The sequence below is a fragment of the Polyodon spathula genome, chromosome 10 (genome assembly GCF_017654505.1).
Source record: "Polyodon spathula isolate WHYD16114869_AA chromosome 10, ASM1765450v1, whole genome shotgun sequence".
In the NCBI taxonomy this organism is placed as follows: domain Eukaryota; kingdom Metazoa; phylum Chordata; class Actinopteri; order Acipenseriformes; family Polyodontidae; genus Polyodon; species Polyodon spathula.
In genome coordinates, this window is record NC_054543.1 from 37,717,507 (window position 1) to 37,736,943 (window position 19,437).

The 19,437-nt window shown below is 35.6% G+C and overlaps 1 protein-coding gene across 2 annotated transcripts in view; it reads left to right on the forward strand.

Moving 5' to 3' along the window:
- Nucleotides 1-17,520, forward strand: part of LOC121321547 (cysteine/serine-rich nuclear protein 3-like) — a 36,197-nt gene extending 18,677 nt beyond the window's left edge. The window contains exons 2-5 of one of the 2 annotated variants that reach the window (XM_041260547.1): nt 9,577-9,749; nt 14,388-14,647; nt 14,984-15,280; nt 15,702-17,520. In XM_041260547.1, the coding sequence (XP_041116481.1) occupies nt 9,602-9,749; nt 14,388-14,647; nt 14,984-15,280; nt 15,702-16,841 (1,845 nt within the window). In that variant the 5' untranslated portion in view covers nt 9,577-9,601 and the 3' untranslated portion in view covers nt 16,842-17,520. The remainder of the gene's footprint in view (nt 1-9,576; nt 9,750-14,387; nt 14,648-14,983; nt 15,281-15,701) is intronic. The other variant, XM_041260546.1, reaches the window with a different exon arrangement.
- Nucleotides 17,521-19,437: the final 1,917 nt, after the last annotated feature.

Sequence of the window (19,437 nt, forward strand, 5' to 3'; positions counted from 1 at the left end):
CAGATTTGATTGGTGTCCTCCCAAGGTGACTTCAGTTTTAGGGTTTTGTTAAACATTGTGTTTGTTGCACTTAAAGGAGTGCTAGCTTCCTAATCGCACTAAAAACAATATCACCGGCCTAACCTTTCTTCAGTTGGCAAACTTTTTGTTGTGTTTTATACTTCAATTTGCAGATATTTTAACGAGAATGAGAGTGTTTGGTGAGCGGAGAACGGGAGTAGAGAGGAGGTAATGAAAGGAAAACTAAAAAGTAAACAATTGCTGCTTGTGCTGGCTTTATACCTTCTTACCTGCACAGTACTTGCTTGTATTGGTGTTTTGTTTGTCTGTTTATTTTGGCCCACATGCCCTTTGTTTTGTATCAGTGTTTTGTTTTGTTTTAAACCTTTTATTTTGTAAATAAACACGCTGCAGCGCAGCTGTACCCCAGTCTGCTATTGTGCTGCTTTCATTTCCTGTTCTGACATCAGCACACATGCCATCTTTGTCAAAGTAGAATGTCAGATTCTTGTTATCGGGATACTGAATTTTATCTGCAATTGTTGGTGTTCACATATGACTGTGTGACATTAACTGACACCAGTGAAATAATAAAAAAGGACATGTTATTATCCTTTATGCTGTGTTATATGAGCTTTGTTTTAAACACTGAGAAAGATTTTGTGGAGTTGACCCATATCCATTACAATTAAACTTACTTTGTGAAGAAACCTGACTTGTGTTGATATTATATATTTACCCACTATAGACCTGGTTATATTGTAGATTGAAAGAGTGATTTTTATACAAGCCTGTGTCTTCCCAGCGATGGTGCCTGTGTGTCTCGATCAATGACTATTAACTAGAAGTACATGGTGCATTTTATCTGCAAGCTTGGTTCAGTTTGTATTCCAGTAATGATACATCCATACATGCTAGCAGTAGTAATCTGAATACAATGACTTGAATACGAATATATTGGAGTACATATTCTAAATGCTAATATTCCAAACATGCCAGGATCCAAAATAGTATTTGCATAGAAATGGAGTGCCTAAGTTGTTGATTGGTGTTCCTTTTGTGAAATATAATATATTTAGTAATATGTCCTGGACTCCTGAATTAGCACAGGGTAGTACATTCATGCTTGCAGACCATGACTGGAATCCTGAGTGTTGACAAAATGGACAGATCCAAAGCTAGACAAAGAACATTTCCACCTGAAAAACCACACATGCATTAATTATATTTCATATATGGCTAATACTGGTAGTTTATTATGTTTATTATGTTTTTCATATTTATATAGTCTAATGTGTCTACTAATAGATTTAGAATTTAGTGGTGACAAAAAAAAAACACATTTGCTCTTTAAGGCCTCTAGGTGGACTTTAAAATTATTGTTAATTTGTAAATTAGGCTAAAACTGTTAAAGCTATTTTCTTCACAATGTAAGCTGCTACAATAGCAAGGATGGAGGAGATGGCATACCAGTTTTGGCTTTGTGCAAGGAAGTACATGGAGGGACACTGGTTAAGTATGGTTTGGTATAAAACAGTACATTGCAAATACAAAAATATATGCCATACTTGCTGTAGTAAATATCCTGCTGCCAAATCTCACAGTGAAATACCTTGAAGGGCAAATGTTAGTGTAGATGGAAGATTGCAGTGCATCAATGTCATATCATTCGTAATGAGAGATAGAGAAAAAAATACAGTAACTGGATATCTGTAGTACTACAATGGTTCTTGTTACTGTTAAAAGAGATAAGTTGGCACAGTATTCTTTCTCTCTCTCTCTCTCTCTCTCGCAGTATTAGACAAGATTAGACTGTGCTCTGGGAAAGGAAATGCACAAGCATTGGTGTTACTTCCTCCTCCAATTGACTGTAAAAATAATATACAGGTATCATCTTATTTTAGCTGCAGTTTCTCTGCAAATAATTCCCAGGGTTTTCTTTGATCGGATGTGTGTAGTCAGACAACATTTTCCCCCTTTTAAATTGAGACAGCATGGGAATATTTTAAATAACAAACACAGTATGTGTTTTCAATGCATAGAGCTGCATGTTTTATGACAACACAAACAGAAAAAGAAACAGGCAATTTTGTTTTATATTTTATGTGTCATAACCTTAAACTTTTGTGTAGTGTTTTTAAGAGAATTAATGCAATTGAAAAGTAGTTTTCTTTTTTTTTTGTTTGTTTAAGGCCAGCAGACAAAGTGTGATTTTGTGGAGTTGCTTTTGCTTTTTTAAATTGTATTCTTTTTTTATACAAATTTATACCAAGACCGTCAGTGTTTAGGCATGCTTGCTTGGTTTTGCAAAATAACAGTCTAAGATGAAAGCCTTTTTTTAGCTGCCTGAAATCCTATTGTTTGAGGTTAGCCATTTAATCTAGAAAGCTGGATTAAGTTAGCAGATTGTCATGTGATTTGAAGCATTAGTGATCAGAAGGCAGAGATCTCAGTTTAAACAATCCAATTTAAAAGATCTTATGCCTTGTTTCCATCTGCCACTGGGATTGAGTTGATCTGTGTTTCTGTAGGCAGCAGATTGAAATCAAAGCGATTTCGAACTGGGACAGTACAAGTTTGAAATGCATACAGAGCAAATTCGCTGTAGCTCATTCACTTTGATGGAGTATCTAATGCAAAGGACATTAGAGACTGGTTTGCATTGTAGAAAATAAAAACAAATGCAGAGCTGAGGGCCGTGAATACATTCTTTATGAAAAAGTTATACGTGTAGGTGATCTTTGACCTTTGTAGAACACCCGCTTGCAGGTTAGATTGTACACTGCAGATGGAACCGGCAGCAGCCCCAGTTTGATATTGGAACAAGATAAGATTGTGTTTTATAGACTGGTTGCAAATAGAAACAAGGCATACGTAAGAATAACAGTAATGTAGAAAAATACTACAAAGTAAAAAAAAAGAAACACAGCAAATGCCTGTAGTGTTTTCTTCATTGGAGGCACCACATTATTATATTGCAAACATTTCTAGCACACACATCATCTGTTGCTGATCATTGCCAGAGCTGCCTGTTAATGAGTTGTGTGTGTGTGTGTGTGTGTTTATTCATGTTGTCCTACATTTACACAGTGAAACAAACACCTGTCAAAAAATGCACTTTTTGCATTCCCCCTGAAGCTTTGAAAGAGGTAACTCCTGCATGACAGCATATTATTAATGCATGTTGTTGTTGTTGTTTGTTTTTGTTGACTGTGGCACATGTTTGCACAAAATATGCCTTGTCATACAATTTCTCCAGTGATAACACAGATTTATTTAGTTTACTGTTAAGGAGGTTAATTTCAAGTGCTCATTAACATTTAACCATTACTGTATACCCAAGATCTTTCTCTGAAGAATGAAGCGTTGCTTTATACAAACTGGAGGCATACGTATGTATAGTTATTCATGTATTTGTTTATGGCTTGTTACTTTTTATACAAGCGGAAATTAATTATCTCTTGCACATAATGTATAACATTTTACTGTTCATTGGAATCAATGATTTAATGAAGGAAAGGGATGGCATGGTGGACAATACATTTTTATGTAAGGTGCTATAATCGATCATCGCCAAATCATGGATAGAAATAAGACCCTGTTCACACTGCTGTGCTAGCCCAGGGCCGCCTCAGATTTAGGTCTGCAACCCCATTCACATTTGCGGTTTAAGGCGCCTTTGCACATTCACATATGTGACAAAAGCAGGCCTAAAATGTGGTGAATTGCTTGTTTTTTTATGGAACGATAGCCTGCACTCAGAATGGAAGAGCTACTGGAATATACAGTAATCCTTGATTTGTAGCAGATGTTTCTTATTAGTATAATTTGTTCAGTGCCACACAGTTGCAGTTGTATTGTGTGTGTGTGTGTGTGTGTGTGTGTATGTATGTTACCCACACCCACAATTGCAGAATGCGGGAAACAGCAACTTGATAGTGTTGACTGGTATAAATATTTATTTGTGTGACGGGTGCTTCATAATAAAGCACTGGTCTATTGCCATTAGAATAACATTAAGAATAATAATCACAATAGCAGGCACTGAAATATTACAGTGAGGGTCTCACATTTACAAGGTCTATCAACAATCTTAATGTTTGTGGATGAGAATAGTATTTTTTTTGTGTGTGTGTGTGAAAGCAAGCAGCTAAAATAATCGACATTTTAATGTAAAGCTGCACACTTCTGTAACTGTGTATATCATTGCGTGAAAAATAAACAAGTCACCAGCATTGCTGATCATTACTAAGATCCACAATCCTGTGGTTTTTATATGTTTTGCTTAGTTACTAAATAAGAGGAAAAAAAGGTAATTGTGATAATTATGAATGCACTGCAGCTCGTATAGTATGTGAAAGAAACAACCTGAGTGTTAACCCGCTAGATTTTTACATTTTTTAAAAATATTTTTATAATTAAAGTTGTATGATGTAGCAATAATTACCATTCAATATTGATCCACTGCCGTCTTGGCTAGCAGAGCATTCAACTTTCTATTCACCTTTCGCACACATGAGAGTATGGAAGTGTCTACTGAGCTATGCAGCCACGTTGCTTTATACGAAAAGGCCGGCCCTAGTCTGCTTTGCGTTCATACATTCATGGTCTCCGATTGCAGGCCCTGGGCCACATCGAAGTGGCAGACTAAATCTGGTCCAGCCCTGGACTGCCTTTTCTTTTTTGACGTATGAGAAAAGGTGGCCCTGAATTGCAAGTGTGAACGGGGTCATTGTAGTTTCAATCTTTTTTAAGTTTTGTTGTGGGCTTAATTAGCCATTGAGTAAACTGTAGGTATCAAGCTTGGGTGTTCTAATTAAGATTATTATAAAGCTTGGAATGGTTCAGAATTCTATGCAATGGGAATAGTATTTCCATTGGTGCAATAAGGGATATTTATTTGTATTACTATATTAGTGCTGCTGACACTGATTATTCAGATTGAGCTCTGTGGAACTCAGGTGTTGACAATGGGGGGGGGGGGGGGGGGGGGGGGGGGGGGGGGGGGGGGGGGGGTGTTTTTATAATTTAAACAGACCATCTCTCTACAGTATATCTTTACATTTTAAAATAAGTAATCCTCTCCTGGAAGTTTACTTACTGATACTGTTGGTACAGTATCTGTTGATGATTTTGGTGTGTTGTTGCATACGTTTTATACAATGTTTTAATTACAGTGTCATATAATAAAACAACAAAGCCTACAATCTGCTTGCTACAGTATGTGGTGATTTTTTACCTAGTATTTATCTGGTAAAAATATCTGCAGACAGCATGACCATAGGCACGCCTGGCTCTCTGACATCCCTCCCATGTGATCACACAGGCAGCCTCAGTCAGACTGGAGCAGTTCAGCCGGCAACAGCTAATGAGCCTTTGTGCAGAGAACAGCTCTCACCCTTAAACAGTAAAACATATGGTACCGGCAGTGTCAGTCTGTCCTGGGAAATTCTCAGGTTCTAGCTGTGCCTCAGAGAACAGTGCAAGTAAATGGATTGATACAGAATGGGACTCCGTCATTAAATTTCATTGCTTTATTTTATTTATTTTTTGTAACAGTTTTTTTCCCCTCCCAAGAAGGGGACAGAAGTGGAGATATAGCAGTCTGAACAGGTCAGTTGTTGTGTAAAGTGCTTAAACAAAGTGCTGCATTTGTTTACTCTTTACCAAGATTGAGATGCAGAAGCATTAGACATTATATATATATATATATATCTATATATAATATATATATATATATATATATATTAATACGGATACAGTTTACGGCTATGGAGGAATAAACATCAGTTGCATTTATTTTTTTAAACGTTCATGAAGACTGCAAAACGTTGCCATGTAATATTTGTTTAAATTCATTATTATGAACTGAGGGAGTGTCAAAACAATTGTCATTGTTTCTTTAAACTGCAGAAGGGGACTGATTGCCAGATCTGTGCAATATCAGCAGATATGTATGCTAAAATAACATCAGTTTCAATATTCCTGTTGTAAACCTGAAGTAGAAAGTCTGCTGTCATCTACTGTGCTGCATGACATCATGCCAGTTGCCAATGCTACAGAGCAAAAGCGTTGCAGGTCATTTTTTTGTGCTATTAGATAGAATTAAGTTGTAACCATTGTATGAAAACTGTTTTAATACATATGCACAAGCAGCAGAAAAACTATATACAGTGTGTGAATTTTATTTTCACTAAATGTTGACTGTTGGCATCAAAGGAACCAGAAACTGAACAGAAATAATGATCATAAACACTGTTCTGTAGCTCACTCAAGTAAGAATGAATAACGTGCAAATGCATAATATCAGTGGTGTTTAAGTTTTCTAAACCTTTTTTTAAGGACGTGCCTTTTTCAGTAATACGGAAATTACTGAAATGTTTTCTGCTCTTTCAATTATCACTAATGGTGCAAGTATATAAGTGTCTCCATGGAAACCACTTTAGGTAGAAGCTACAGCACATACTGTGAGCTCAAAAGCTGGGAGCAAAATACAAATTCTGATTCTTTTAAGAAAATGATGTTTGTACTGAAAAAGAGCAAAGAAATGTAATACAGCTCCAGCTTGAGCGTCTCGGGGACCGTGCATGAAATGCAGCTTTTGTCCCTCTTACCCAGCAGCCCTTGTTTTTTGGTATCGTCAGCTGAAGCAAGCCGTATGCAAATAAGACAAGCCCAGCAGCTTTTGACTGCAGAGACTAGGGGTTCATAGGTCACCTCGGGCCAGTTGAAGTCTGTAATAATAAAAAATATATCAAGAAAAAAAAAAAAAACACTTTTATATATGGTAAAATCCTGAATTTTACAGCCAGGATAATGTTTCAACGTTTGAAACGGTTTGATTTAAACATTATGATTTGATGCAGATGTTTAATTAGCATACTGATTTGTAGGTTAAAGTTCATAGAGCTAGCTTTTATTTATTTATTTATTTATTTACAGAAATTGATATACATTTTTTGTTGTATTTAAATTTAGAAATGCATTCTTTTTTGGAGGAGACTAGTTTTGCAATAAACATTGAGGACCAGGAGGTAATCTAAAATACAGTAGTCAAACACAGAGAACATATAAATAACCAGAAATTAGAATTGCAATTTGTTTTAATATATTTTCTATAGAAATTGTAATATGCATGATAATTTTTCATTTGCTGGGGTTGCATATCATTTTAAAGATTTTATAGAATTGCTGGTCATGTAAACTACATGTATTGTGTTAATAAATCCTTTAATTCCCCACAAATGTATACCTGTATGAAGGAGGGGATGTATGCAGTGTAGAAGAATTTTGTAACACTAAGCTAAAATGTTAGTTATGGTGGATGATAATGTCTAAAAATTCAGCCAATCAAACATTTTATTCCTGGGACAAATTCCAGGCATTCCTCTTGGGACTTCTCACCCGACCAGACAAATCCCTGCTGGTTTGCAGGCGATGATGTAGAACTGATCACAACTGAGGCTATTACTGTATGATCAATAATTTGGTACAAACACCACAATTGGATTAAAAAAAAAAAAAAGCTAAATTTAGATCACCATAATTCCAAAAACAGTATGTTTAAAAGATTGTAATTATGAACATAAATTACATTGTGAAAATAAATTACATTACGAAAATCGTACATTTGGGCTCCCCTACTTTGCAGAATAGTAATCTCTTTTTTAGGGTATAATCAAAATTGGACTGTGTATTTTTATATGTAATACTAATCATAAACTATTGTAATTTAAGATTATGATTCTATTTGTAATTACATTTCTACACAGGTTTTTGGTTAAGAATTGTGCTAGGTTTTTTGGGGGGTGTTTTTGTTTGTTTTACCTTTTATAATCAGCTTGATCAGAGCACTTCATTGCGTCAGTATGCATGTTAATTTCCATAAAAATATTGGACTGCAATTCAGAGTTTACTGTGTTAAACTGTAAATACCATTTGTATTTTTGCATCGATAAGTTTTTGTTTTATTTTTTAAATGTACTATAAATTCAATTTTTTTTATGAACTCTGTCATCATTTGGGATTGGCTGAGGAATATTAAGACAGAATTTATATTATTTTAACTGACATGTTCCTTATGGTAAGATCTCAATGATGTGCACCTGACACCTAAAGCAAATGTATCAGTTTTTTAAAATGCAATATATAATGATGCAAATGCTTGAAAATTACAAATAATGTTATGCATTAGATTCAGTATTAGCATATGGGGCAGTAAGCGTGGAATGTGGTGATTTGCAGTCTTTTTCTAATTTTACAAAAAATAGCCTTTTGAGTTTAATCATTAATATCATTAAAAAAAAAAAAAAAGTTTTAATTTGAGAACTGTATTAAAATCGGTGCAGACATTGTGTGCTGTGCATCCATTGAACCTTTTTGTTGACTACTGCAATTCTGCCTCCCTTTACCTGCAAAGCTGTGCAAAATGTTTAATGCAATATGTGATTTCAATTTAAAATTGTTCCTTCATCGATTCCTCAGTAGAAAAAAAATAACGTTGATGTGACGCACTTCACTCTCCAAAATGGTCTGCTTTACTGTACTATAGTAAACAAAGAGCAGTATCGAGTGTGTTCCAGCCATCAGTGCATTTTCAGTCTGCCTCATACTCTTGAATTACAGTAGGGTCATTTTGAAGTCAGTCTATCAATTATTAATAAAATAATAGCATATTAAGCATTATAACAAAGACTTCAATACATCAAAAATATATATTGGTAATCAAAGAAGAAGTTTTTAAGTAATGCAGAGATGCAATTACCGTGTATGAACAAAAATGACGAATCCTGGAACCACGAAGGGACCTGCTGTCCTAAATATATTTTATTTTCTAACTAGCAAGGCCTAATTCAGTGGAAACAAAGATCAAGCAAAGCCAAATAGCACACTAGACATGTTTCTTTTCCAATTGCCCAGGTAATTCATAACGCTGTCGGTGAAATGATTCCCCTTGGAATTTAGTACATTAAAAAAAAATGATATTGTTTTACATATTTATGTTCTTTTTATGAGGCATACAAACACACCTTAATTGCCTATAGTGTTCATAAAGTCAGTTAACCATGTTTCTCATTGCTACCCAGTGTTTCTCAAATCAGCTTTGCAAACAGCAGTGCATTTTTGTATTGTTCTTTGCATAGTCTGTTTGAGTTGGTTCTTTTATAATAAAAACAGAAATCCCCCTTTGCAGAAATAATGAAGAATTTGCCCAACCTGAATTTTGTGAAGCATTTTATATTTATTTGTTTATTTATTTATTTCTAGGCAGGCACCCTTTTCCAGGTAACAAAATACAGTAAATTACGTTTGAGAACGATTACGACTAAGAGCAGTTAAACTTAAATTATTTGGTTATAAGAATAAATTCCATTATGAGCAAGTAGTAAGTAAAATAAATGGAAAAATTCAAATATGAGCCATCACAAAAGACATGAATACGGTTATCTTGAAGAGTAAAATTAAGTGCAAGATAAAGAAAATATCATTCTGATTAAGAGCAGTAGTAAAATGTGTATTATTGTTTACTCAACCTCTTATGCCACATGCTAAACCATGTACTTTGTGTTTTAACAGGTGCACCTGATAGAGAGCTGAAGCCATGAGTGGAATTTTAAAAAGAAAGTTTGAAGAAGTGGATGGCTCCTCACTGTGCTCCTCTGTACATGAATCTGACGATGAGGTTTTGAGCAGCGAGAGCGCGGACAGCAGTGACAGCGTTAACCCTTCCACCTCCAGCCATTTCACACGTGAGTCACATTTAACTCTTGGTCCATTTCTTTTTCTAGTCTCAAAGCTGGAAACTCCACCCAAGGCTCATTAATATAGTAAATAAGCATCCCCACGAGGGGAGCTTGTAGCTACTGCTAATATCTCAGAAAGCATTTAATATTTTCATGGTATAAAAACTCCTCAGGCAAAATCTAACCACACCCTTCATTTTGACCTGTGACCCAAGATGGCTGTCACATTGGGGTCATATGTCGTTTTGCTTTCCAGAAGATTAAGATGAATCGGTACAAAGCTGTATGCTGTGATTCCCACTGCCGTATTGTTTTAACCTCTGGACATATTAATGATACCAATCTTTATCACCATACACGTTTTACTTCATGTCATGTTCACAAACCATTTGATCCAACAGGACACTCCCCATAGATAATGCAGTCACCAACTTTAAACAAAGTCAAAAGTATAATTTGTTTTGTTATTATTTTTTAATTTATCTTGTTTTTAAATACTTTTCTGTGCCAAGTCAAAGCTGTTAAAGATGTTTTAACTGTTGACTTCAGAATCTTGAATGACTTTGACCTTTTCAGGTCTAACAGGTGTATTTTCTTTGTATGTGTAATTCCTAAATGATCATCACAAAAATGCAGATCCTTACAGGGAGATTGGTGAATATGCAGAAGCATGGAACATTTCTGGAGAGGCACTTAACAGGAAATTTGTCTTTATTTATTGTGCAATTTCTCTCAAGAAGAGAAGATTAAGCACATGCAGTTTTTATAAGAATGTAATTGACTTTTGTAGTTGTCATGCAGTTGAGTAAAACAAAGATATTAATGACTTCTTCTTTTAAAAATCTGCTTGGCTCTCTGAACTAGTACAGATTCTGTAAATACATGTGTAGTTAATTCTGCTGTCATCTGACTTTATACTTGAGGCTTTATACTCTGCCATATTCTCCCTCGATGTATTTTATTTTGTGTGCAGCCAGTCATTCATGTGAAACAACGAGATTAAAGCGGATGAACATGTTATTTGCTCCAGATGCTAAGAGAATGGCATATATCCCATAGGCAGCATTTGTTTAATATAAGGAGTTTCCCAAAGTACCATGTAAGTACTGGGGATCTAGTAAAGCTTCTGAATGAAAAAAAAATTGTGGACAAAGCAGCACTAATACATTATGATGGTTGTATCCACCACTAACTAGGTGAACATTAGCATTGTGAAATATTTTTTAAAGCATAATAAAGTAATTAAAGGCAAGCCCACTATTGCACTAGATTTTGATGGTACTGCAAGGAACAAAAACATGCCGCGGTTCCTGGGAAGTGGTTCTTTGGATCTGAATGGTAAAATAGATACACCGGTGAGCAATACGGAGAACGATTCTTTTTTTATTTTTTTTCTTATTACATGCAAATTAATCTGTTAAATAGATCATCTGCTTGCAAGCGGGGACATTGAATCTAACAGTTTTATCCATATTAAGCTTCCCAGGAATAATGAGCTTGGGCTATATGTTTATGTAAACTTACCTGCTCATATCTCATAAACTGTTGAGATGGCAGCTATTTTCAATGCCACGGAAACAGTATTGTTCACTTTGACCTCTGACCTAATATGGCTTCCATATTATGATTCTCTAGAACAAATGTTGTCTATACTGCTAAAATTGTGTAATGGCTATCACAATGACTGAGGCGTCAATTTTACAATGCTTTTGATTAAAAATAACAGATTTCAAACACATTTTGAAACGAACCTTAGTATTGAGTTTGCATTTGAGTTTTGGCAAAAGCTACCCTGGTCATTTTTTTTTTTTATACATACTTGTTTTTTCATGTGTTTTTTCTTTCTTGTATGTAACACATACAGCAATATTCTATCTTTTATTTCATTATTATATTTTTTTGCAGGTATAGCTAAATTATTATTTCTTGGTTTTGTATGGCTAAGTTTCCTGTAGTATGTAACCAGTAGATCTAACTCTGAGATTCCCCGTCTCTCTATGTGTTTGTATGTAGATGGTAATAAATGATATTGTCCTCCTCGCGGGAGCTCTGGTATTCAGCTGCTGAAACAGATGGTTCCCATTTATTTAAATGTGTATTTGACATCAGGAGAGAAGCTGAGAAAGCAGTGTAAGTTGTGCAACGTACTTTAATTTTGGCCAGAAGGGGGATTCATTTTGTTCAGCGTAAGCAGCGCCTCTTTTCCTTAACAAATGTGGCTAAACAATGAAATTTCGACTAATCACTCGAATGTCAGCAGTTAAAAGAGAATGTATTTTACAGGGCACAAAGGTGAAAGCTTTTCTCATAGCAGAGGAGAAATGAGTGTTACAGTTTATTTTATTTTATTTTTATTCAACTACTATACTCCTGAGTCTCTAATCCATAAAGAGGGATGCACTGTATGTAATCCAGAGCGAGAAGAAGCATAGGGAAAACATGCTTGACCTATTAAACACATGTACTGGACGTGTATTCTGTGTGATGAAAGCACTAGAGTGCTGTTAAAATCAGCAAGTAAAAACACAGTTTTAAGTTATGCATTTCCTTTGTTAAAGTTTGTGCCTTCACTTTGCCATAGTCAGTGTTACAAGAAATTGTAGAGAAATGCCTTTTAATGATCATTCATTGGTTCTACAATTCTCCACTGGGGCTCTTAATATATATGGAGTGTATAAATGTCTGAATGTCTGACCTCCATGTTAAACTAACATCATAGACCAGACGAGCAAGGATGTGAAGTTGAAATCCCTTGAAAACTTTTGTTGTAAAATATCTCCACAAAGCGTGTTTACTACTCTGCAGCTTGGCCTCAGCGTTGCTGCTTCATTTAAAATTGCTAATGATTATATAGATAGGGAAACGCTGGTTCCCATCCTGATCCAATGATTGATGCATCCCTATATCATTGGAACAGATATCTTCTATTGGAACAAATGCCCTTCACGGAGTGCTCTGTCCTGTAATATACATCTCAACAGTGAATAGATACGCCACCAATCAAATTAGGAAAATCAAGAGAACCGTGCTCTGTATAATGTTAAATAGATTACACAGCAAATTAAATCACCCGTGAACATCATAAAATCTCCTAAACTATTTGAATTGCCGACTTAATCTTTTCAGTGTTATGGAAACTACTAGTGACCCCATAATGTACACATTATTCTATCTGGAATCTGATAGGAAGGATCTAATCTTACAAATCCAAGGACGGTTTCAGATTTATGGAAATACTGCAAGAAGAATACATGCTGTGGTCGTATTGTAAAGGGAATTCACGAAAAAAAAGGACAGCATTTATTATTTGTTTTATTGTGTTTAGTTTATGAGATTTGCCTTGTTAAGTGTGAGGAAGTGACCACAGAGATGGGATGGGGTAGTACCTTTAAAGCAGGGGCAATCGGATTAGACCTGCGACCCTGTGGTTGCTAAGTGAGCGTGCTAACCATTAGATAAAAACCCTGGAGGGTCGCACCATATTACCACACTCGGTCTCAGCATGTCTCTGTGAAAGTAGACAGATGCTTCAGGGCTGAAGATCCTGTTTGTGTTGCTCAGGGAGTGTGTTGCCCATTAGACTAAAAGAGCAACACTCTTAGTCTGAAAGGTAGTCATGTTTGTGTATTGAAGGGTAATGTCACAAAGGCGTAGCTATAAAATAAGAAGCTGATTCATCAGTCTGAGCTCAGGAAGCAGGGAGCACTGTGAATATAAATGTGTATCTATAGACTTTTGGAATGAGATTTGCTGAAGGGACAGCTCAGCCCATTGTGCAGCTGACTGTGAGCACACTCCTTTCTCAGGCCTGCCTATCTATTTTCTTCTGCATTTTTAACAAGCCTTGGACATCATTAGAAAGATAAAACAAGAATCTGTGTCAAAAAAGAACCCTGAAAATGATAGAATATGTATTTTATACTATTTAAGAGACCATAACACCCACCTTTCTTTTGAATAAGTAGCCATTCACATAAGTGATGCATGAGATTTCCAAAATGACCTTGTAATATCTTAGACCTGGACTGATTCTATAAACTATAGCTACCATGTTAGCATAGAGATACACTATTTAATTGCAGGCTATTGATGGAAGAATATCTGACTTGACTGCTACATACTTTTCCTATTTGTAATAATGAAGATGTCTGTAAGTACTTTGCATCTGTACGGCAAGATGACTCAGGACACGTTTTATTTAAGGATTTTCTAAAATCAGAGATGGAGCAGATGTCTCTTGGTTTGGAGAATCTGCAGTGTATTGTACGTTTGTGAGATTTCTTACATTTGAAGTAATTTGTATTATTTGAATAAGTCCACGCTGTGTAACCTTGTGGCAAATGTTTTGCTTAAGAATTTATGTAAGAAATGTTTTGTTGCCAAAGTAACTTTTTTTAATTTATTGCAGATCTTCAACATTAATCAGATAAGATGGATGGATAAGTTACATGAGAATAGCTTCTGCATCTCTAGTAAAAGATGTGAAATAACCCATTTCCACTGTCCCTAGGAGCATCTAGTTGTTCATGTATTTCTGGATTCCAAGTGATCTGATGTACCTCGACTCTGCCTGCATATTCAGTTTATTTCCCATTGATAGTTTTTCATACAGATGGAGACTGATGTTTTTTTTTTTTTTTTCAGCATCCTCAATACTCAAAAGGGAGAAACGTATGCGAACGAGAAATGTTCACTTTGAAAACGTGACTGTGTATTACTTCACGCGACGACAAGGTTTTACCAGCGTCCCCAGCCAAGGAGGGAGCACGCTGGGCATGTCCAACCGACACAACCGCGTCCGACAGTACACACTGGGAGAGTTTGCTTTGGAACAGGAAAGAATTCACCGTGAGATGCTGAGAGACCACTTAAAAGAAGAGAAACTCAACTCAATAAAGCTAAAGGTATTGTAAACGGGCCATCCCTACAACAGGATGAGAACCAATTATTTACATTTTATTGAAATTAGGTGATTGGACGACAGAGAAACAATTTACAATGTTGAATTTTTTATGAAATCTGTTTATTTTTGCATTCACAAACAGTTTGAGATAGTGGGTACGGTGCTCACACTGGAACAACCTGCCTTAGTGTACATTAAGACTGATGTCACTGCCAATCAATAACTGGATGGTAGTTGGATGTAATAGCCTTTAACTGTCACATAATCCATTGTCGTTGATTTTTTATTTGTAGTTTCTAGAGTTTGCTCACCTTATTTAACCTTTTAATGTTTTTAGCTGACTAAAAATGGTACCGTGGAGTCTGAAGAAGCCAGTGCCCTTACAGTGGATGATATTTCAGATGATGACATTGATCTAGACAACACTGAGGTTGACGAGTATTTCTTTTTACAACCTTTGACAACCAAAAAAAGGAGGGCTTTACTGAGGGCATCCGGGGTTAAAAAGATAGATGTGGAAGAAAAACATGAGCTTCGTGCAATCCGTGTGTCAAGAGAGGACTGTGGCTGTGACTGCAGAATCTTCTGTGATCCCGAGACCTGTGCTTGCAGCATGGCTGGAATTAAATGCCAGGTAAACATGAGTCTTTTAAAGAATAATAATAATAATAATAATAATAATAATAATAATAATAATAATAATAATAATAAATGTATGTACATTTGCATTAGTCAGATGCAGTTACATTATATTTGTCTTTCTAAACATTTTCAAGTTCGCTTTTCTGGACCTTCAAGGTACGATTTACATTTATTATCCCTGACCATTTTACATACAACACCTTGAAAGCGGTAATTAAACCCTACATCAAATTTTAACTACACCCAAATATAACAAATAGTTGAAGAAATACAGCAGACCTGCAAATGTTTGACAAACATGTCCTCCATTTTTTTCTGTTTCTCATTTGTAATTCTTTTTAATATTCATGAGCTGCAGCACAAATTTGTTTTTATTTTCTGTACTTATTTAACATGTTTTTGGATTCGTTCAGGTGGACCGTATGACCTTCCCTTGCGGCTGCACAAAGGAAGGCTGCAGCAACACAGCAGGCCGAATCGAATTCAACCCCATCAGGGTACGGACTCACTTCCTGCACACTATCATGAAGCTTGAACTGGAGAAGAACAGGGAGCAGCAGCAGGCATCTACGGCAAATGGTTACCATGGTGAAATGAATGTTCACAGTAATCCCCTGGTCCAGGCCCAGCATAGTCTAGAATATTCCCTCACAGATGCTGTTCCACAGACTGCAATAATGCACCTTCAGGCAGCTGAGGAGCTAGATGAACAAGGAGAGGAGGAGGAAGAGGAAGAGGAGGAGGAGGAGGAGGAGGAGGAGGAGGAGGAGGAGGAGGATGAAGATGATGATGGGAGTAGTTTATGTAGTGGTATAACAGATTCTAGCACTCAAAGCTTGGCAGCTAGCGACTCGGATAATGATGATGACGATGATGATATTGATGAAGATAAATTGGATGATTTTGGGGAAGGAATCGCCAAACCTTTTGTGTCGCACACAGAAGTGGTACCTCTTTCTTCTGTATTGTGTTACTCTGATAGTACAATGATCCATGAAAATTGCAATGAAACAAATTCTTACTACACTAACTCTTCAGCAGAGTATTATCAAATTGAAAATCCTAATACTGCTACAGCAGCAGTTAATTCCGTGACAAACCAAAACAATGAGGCCTACAATGAAGCTTCATCCTCTTCCGAGAGGGTTACCAATAACAAAGGGACAACGGCACTGGTGCCCTACAATGTGACATCTGAGGAGTACCCGGACTATACTAGTCAGCCCGAAGAAAACTATGGCAATCATCAGTATCCAGCTGCAAGTGCAGTACCCTCGGTTATTGTTTGTTGTTCTGCAGATCAGGACAATAGTGTTCAGTGCAATGGTATATATGGTGAACAGACACCAGATCGCTCCCAGATGGAGTTTCACAACTACCTAAACAGTAATTCCCAAGATTGCTATGTTGCTAACGGAAGTTGTTTTCCAGCTGAGCAGCCGAAGGAGATTTTAGCAGGGCTCTCTGAATCCGCTGCACTCTCAGAAAACAACAACAACCATATCAAGAAAGCCACAGAGCGGGACAGTGGGCCAGAAGCCACACCAGTTTAGTGTTTCAGGTCACTCTCCCTTGTTTTTTTTATTGTTCTTATTCTTACTTTTACCATTGCCAAAATCATTTCCATTTTTATTTTTGGGGTCAAAAGTATTGGCTAATGCATCAGATACAGGATTTTTTTTTTTTTTCTCTCAGCACTTGTGAATTGATTACACATGTTGATGTGGCTGTTGTTGTTGGATTTCTTTTAGTTTTTTTGTTGTTCTTATTCCCCCAGACCTTGTCTGTTTTAATATACAGGTTCTAAATAACTTGTGACCTTTTAAAAAAAAAAAAAAATAATACCTGTGAAATATTGTTGTTTTAAAATTCAAGTGAAGCAAGATGAAGAGTTCAAAATTGTAAGCTTTTCTCGTAGGCCTGTGCTATGTAAGTATCTTGTAATTTCAAAGTAACCTTTTAAAGGTTTGTTTTCAACAGATCTTGTGGATAGAACTTTTATATGTTCATGTGGCAATTGTGAAAAAAAAAGTTTACTGTTCAATATGTAATTTATTTATGGGGTTATGAAGCATATGTTTATTAAGTGTTTTGATAATGGGTAGCATGTTATTTTTGAGCTAATGCCATTGAAAATCCATAATGTACTGAAGGACACAAAATGTTGACTAATCCTACATTCAATGTACTGTGTGTGTGTGTGTGTGTGTATATATATATATATATATATATATATATATATATATATATATATATATATAATATATTTTGTCAGGTATATTAGATATTTAAAAGTCAGAATAATTTAAAAAATTTTGGGGAAGGGAACCAGGTCTGATGCACGGGATCCCAGACTGCCCACATGCACTTTTTAAAGTCCCTACAGGGTATGGGAAGTCAGGACAAATCTGGATGCACCGTTGAAAATAGTCTCATGATTCTGTATTACATGTTGCCACTACTGTAGTAGTTTTCAGTATAAGATATCATTAAGCTTTAAAATTACAATGCACATTACCTTAGTGTAACAATCTGCAGTACCACTGTGGTGTCATACTGAAGCATTTCAGAACCATGTTCTACTCATTCATCTGATGAGGTGCAACTAAAGTTTATATATAAACTACCATTAAAGTTATCGCATGATTTTTTTGATGGAAGTCATGAAAATGTGAAATCGCCACCTCCCCTGACATACAGGGCTTTGGATCAAGCTTAGTATGACTTATAACCCTTTTGATGGTTTTCACCTGGGTTACATTACAGGGCAGCAAAAGGAATTGTTGGCAGAGCTGTTTCTATTGGTTTAAAAAGTATCAATTGTATTAATGTAATACTGTATCTCTAGTTGTGAAATAACATCTAGGAGTCTGCAAGCTTCTTTTTGATGTAAAGGAAAATAGAACCTAAAATTATTACACTGGCTTCATTTTTGCCACTGTACAAAATGAGATTTTTGACAAGCTCCTGTTCTTAGGATAAAACTGTATTAGTATTAAACAATAAAACAAATAAATAGTCACCTGAAGTAAGGAGATGTGAGAAGAACCATGAATATTTATTTATTTTATACCTGTAATAGTGCAATATCCTTTGGAATTCAGGGTTACAATTAGTTTTGTTCATATATTCAGTAAAACAAAAAAGAGATATATTGTATAGATGTGACTAAACACCACAAGCTGCGAGGAAATGATTTCAACATATCCGAGTTAGTGGAAATAATTTATTTGTGTTAAAAAATACATTCTATCATTAAACTTTGCTTTGCATACATTATCTCCAGTCTGGATTTGGAAATGCAAGTTTTTTTATACAATTGCTGTTTCCTTAACAGGTTTTAGTATTTGCAATTCATACCATGCTGCTTTTATTCTTCAAAGAAATGGGCCATACATATGCGGTACATATACCCCAGCTGGCAGTAACTACATATCTGAATAAAGGAATATTCAAATTATATTGGAACTGTATTAGAATATTATTTTATATTAATACGTGTATACAAAAATAGTTGTAGTGTAGATTTATCCTGGTAAAAAAAAAAAAGTAACAAAAACAAAAGATTCTGACACAGAAGATAACTATATAAGAAAGTTATAATTTCCAAAAAGATATGTACCATTAACCTTTTATGAAACAATTAATGCCCCTAACCCTTTCATCTGACGTCATATATTTATTACAGGATCCGATTCTTTTCTTTTTTATTCCTAAAGAAACTGCAAATGACATGCTCGGCTCCATGTGTGTTAAGGTTGTTTTGTATCAACAGATACTCTCGATTCAACAGATATTATTGTATGAGTGACACAAACTTTATCTTCCCAATAACAATAAATTTGCTTTTATTGTTCCATTCTAAGGACCTCTTTACACCAGATGTCCCAGAAGCTTGTGCACTACCAGATGAACCTGTGCAAATAAACAAGTTTTCCTGGAATATAAAGTAGAAGCAGTGGTAATTTAAGCAATAGAGCAGATTTTAAAACCTGTAACCTAGCAGCCTAGAAAACTGATTTGATAAACAATTAGGGTGACTGCACAAACAGTTTCCCAGATTCATGTAAAAGCTGCTAATGGTGATGGAAAACTACACAACTGTACAAAAACAAAAAATGATTCCTGTGCATACTTGGTATGACAACT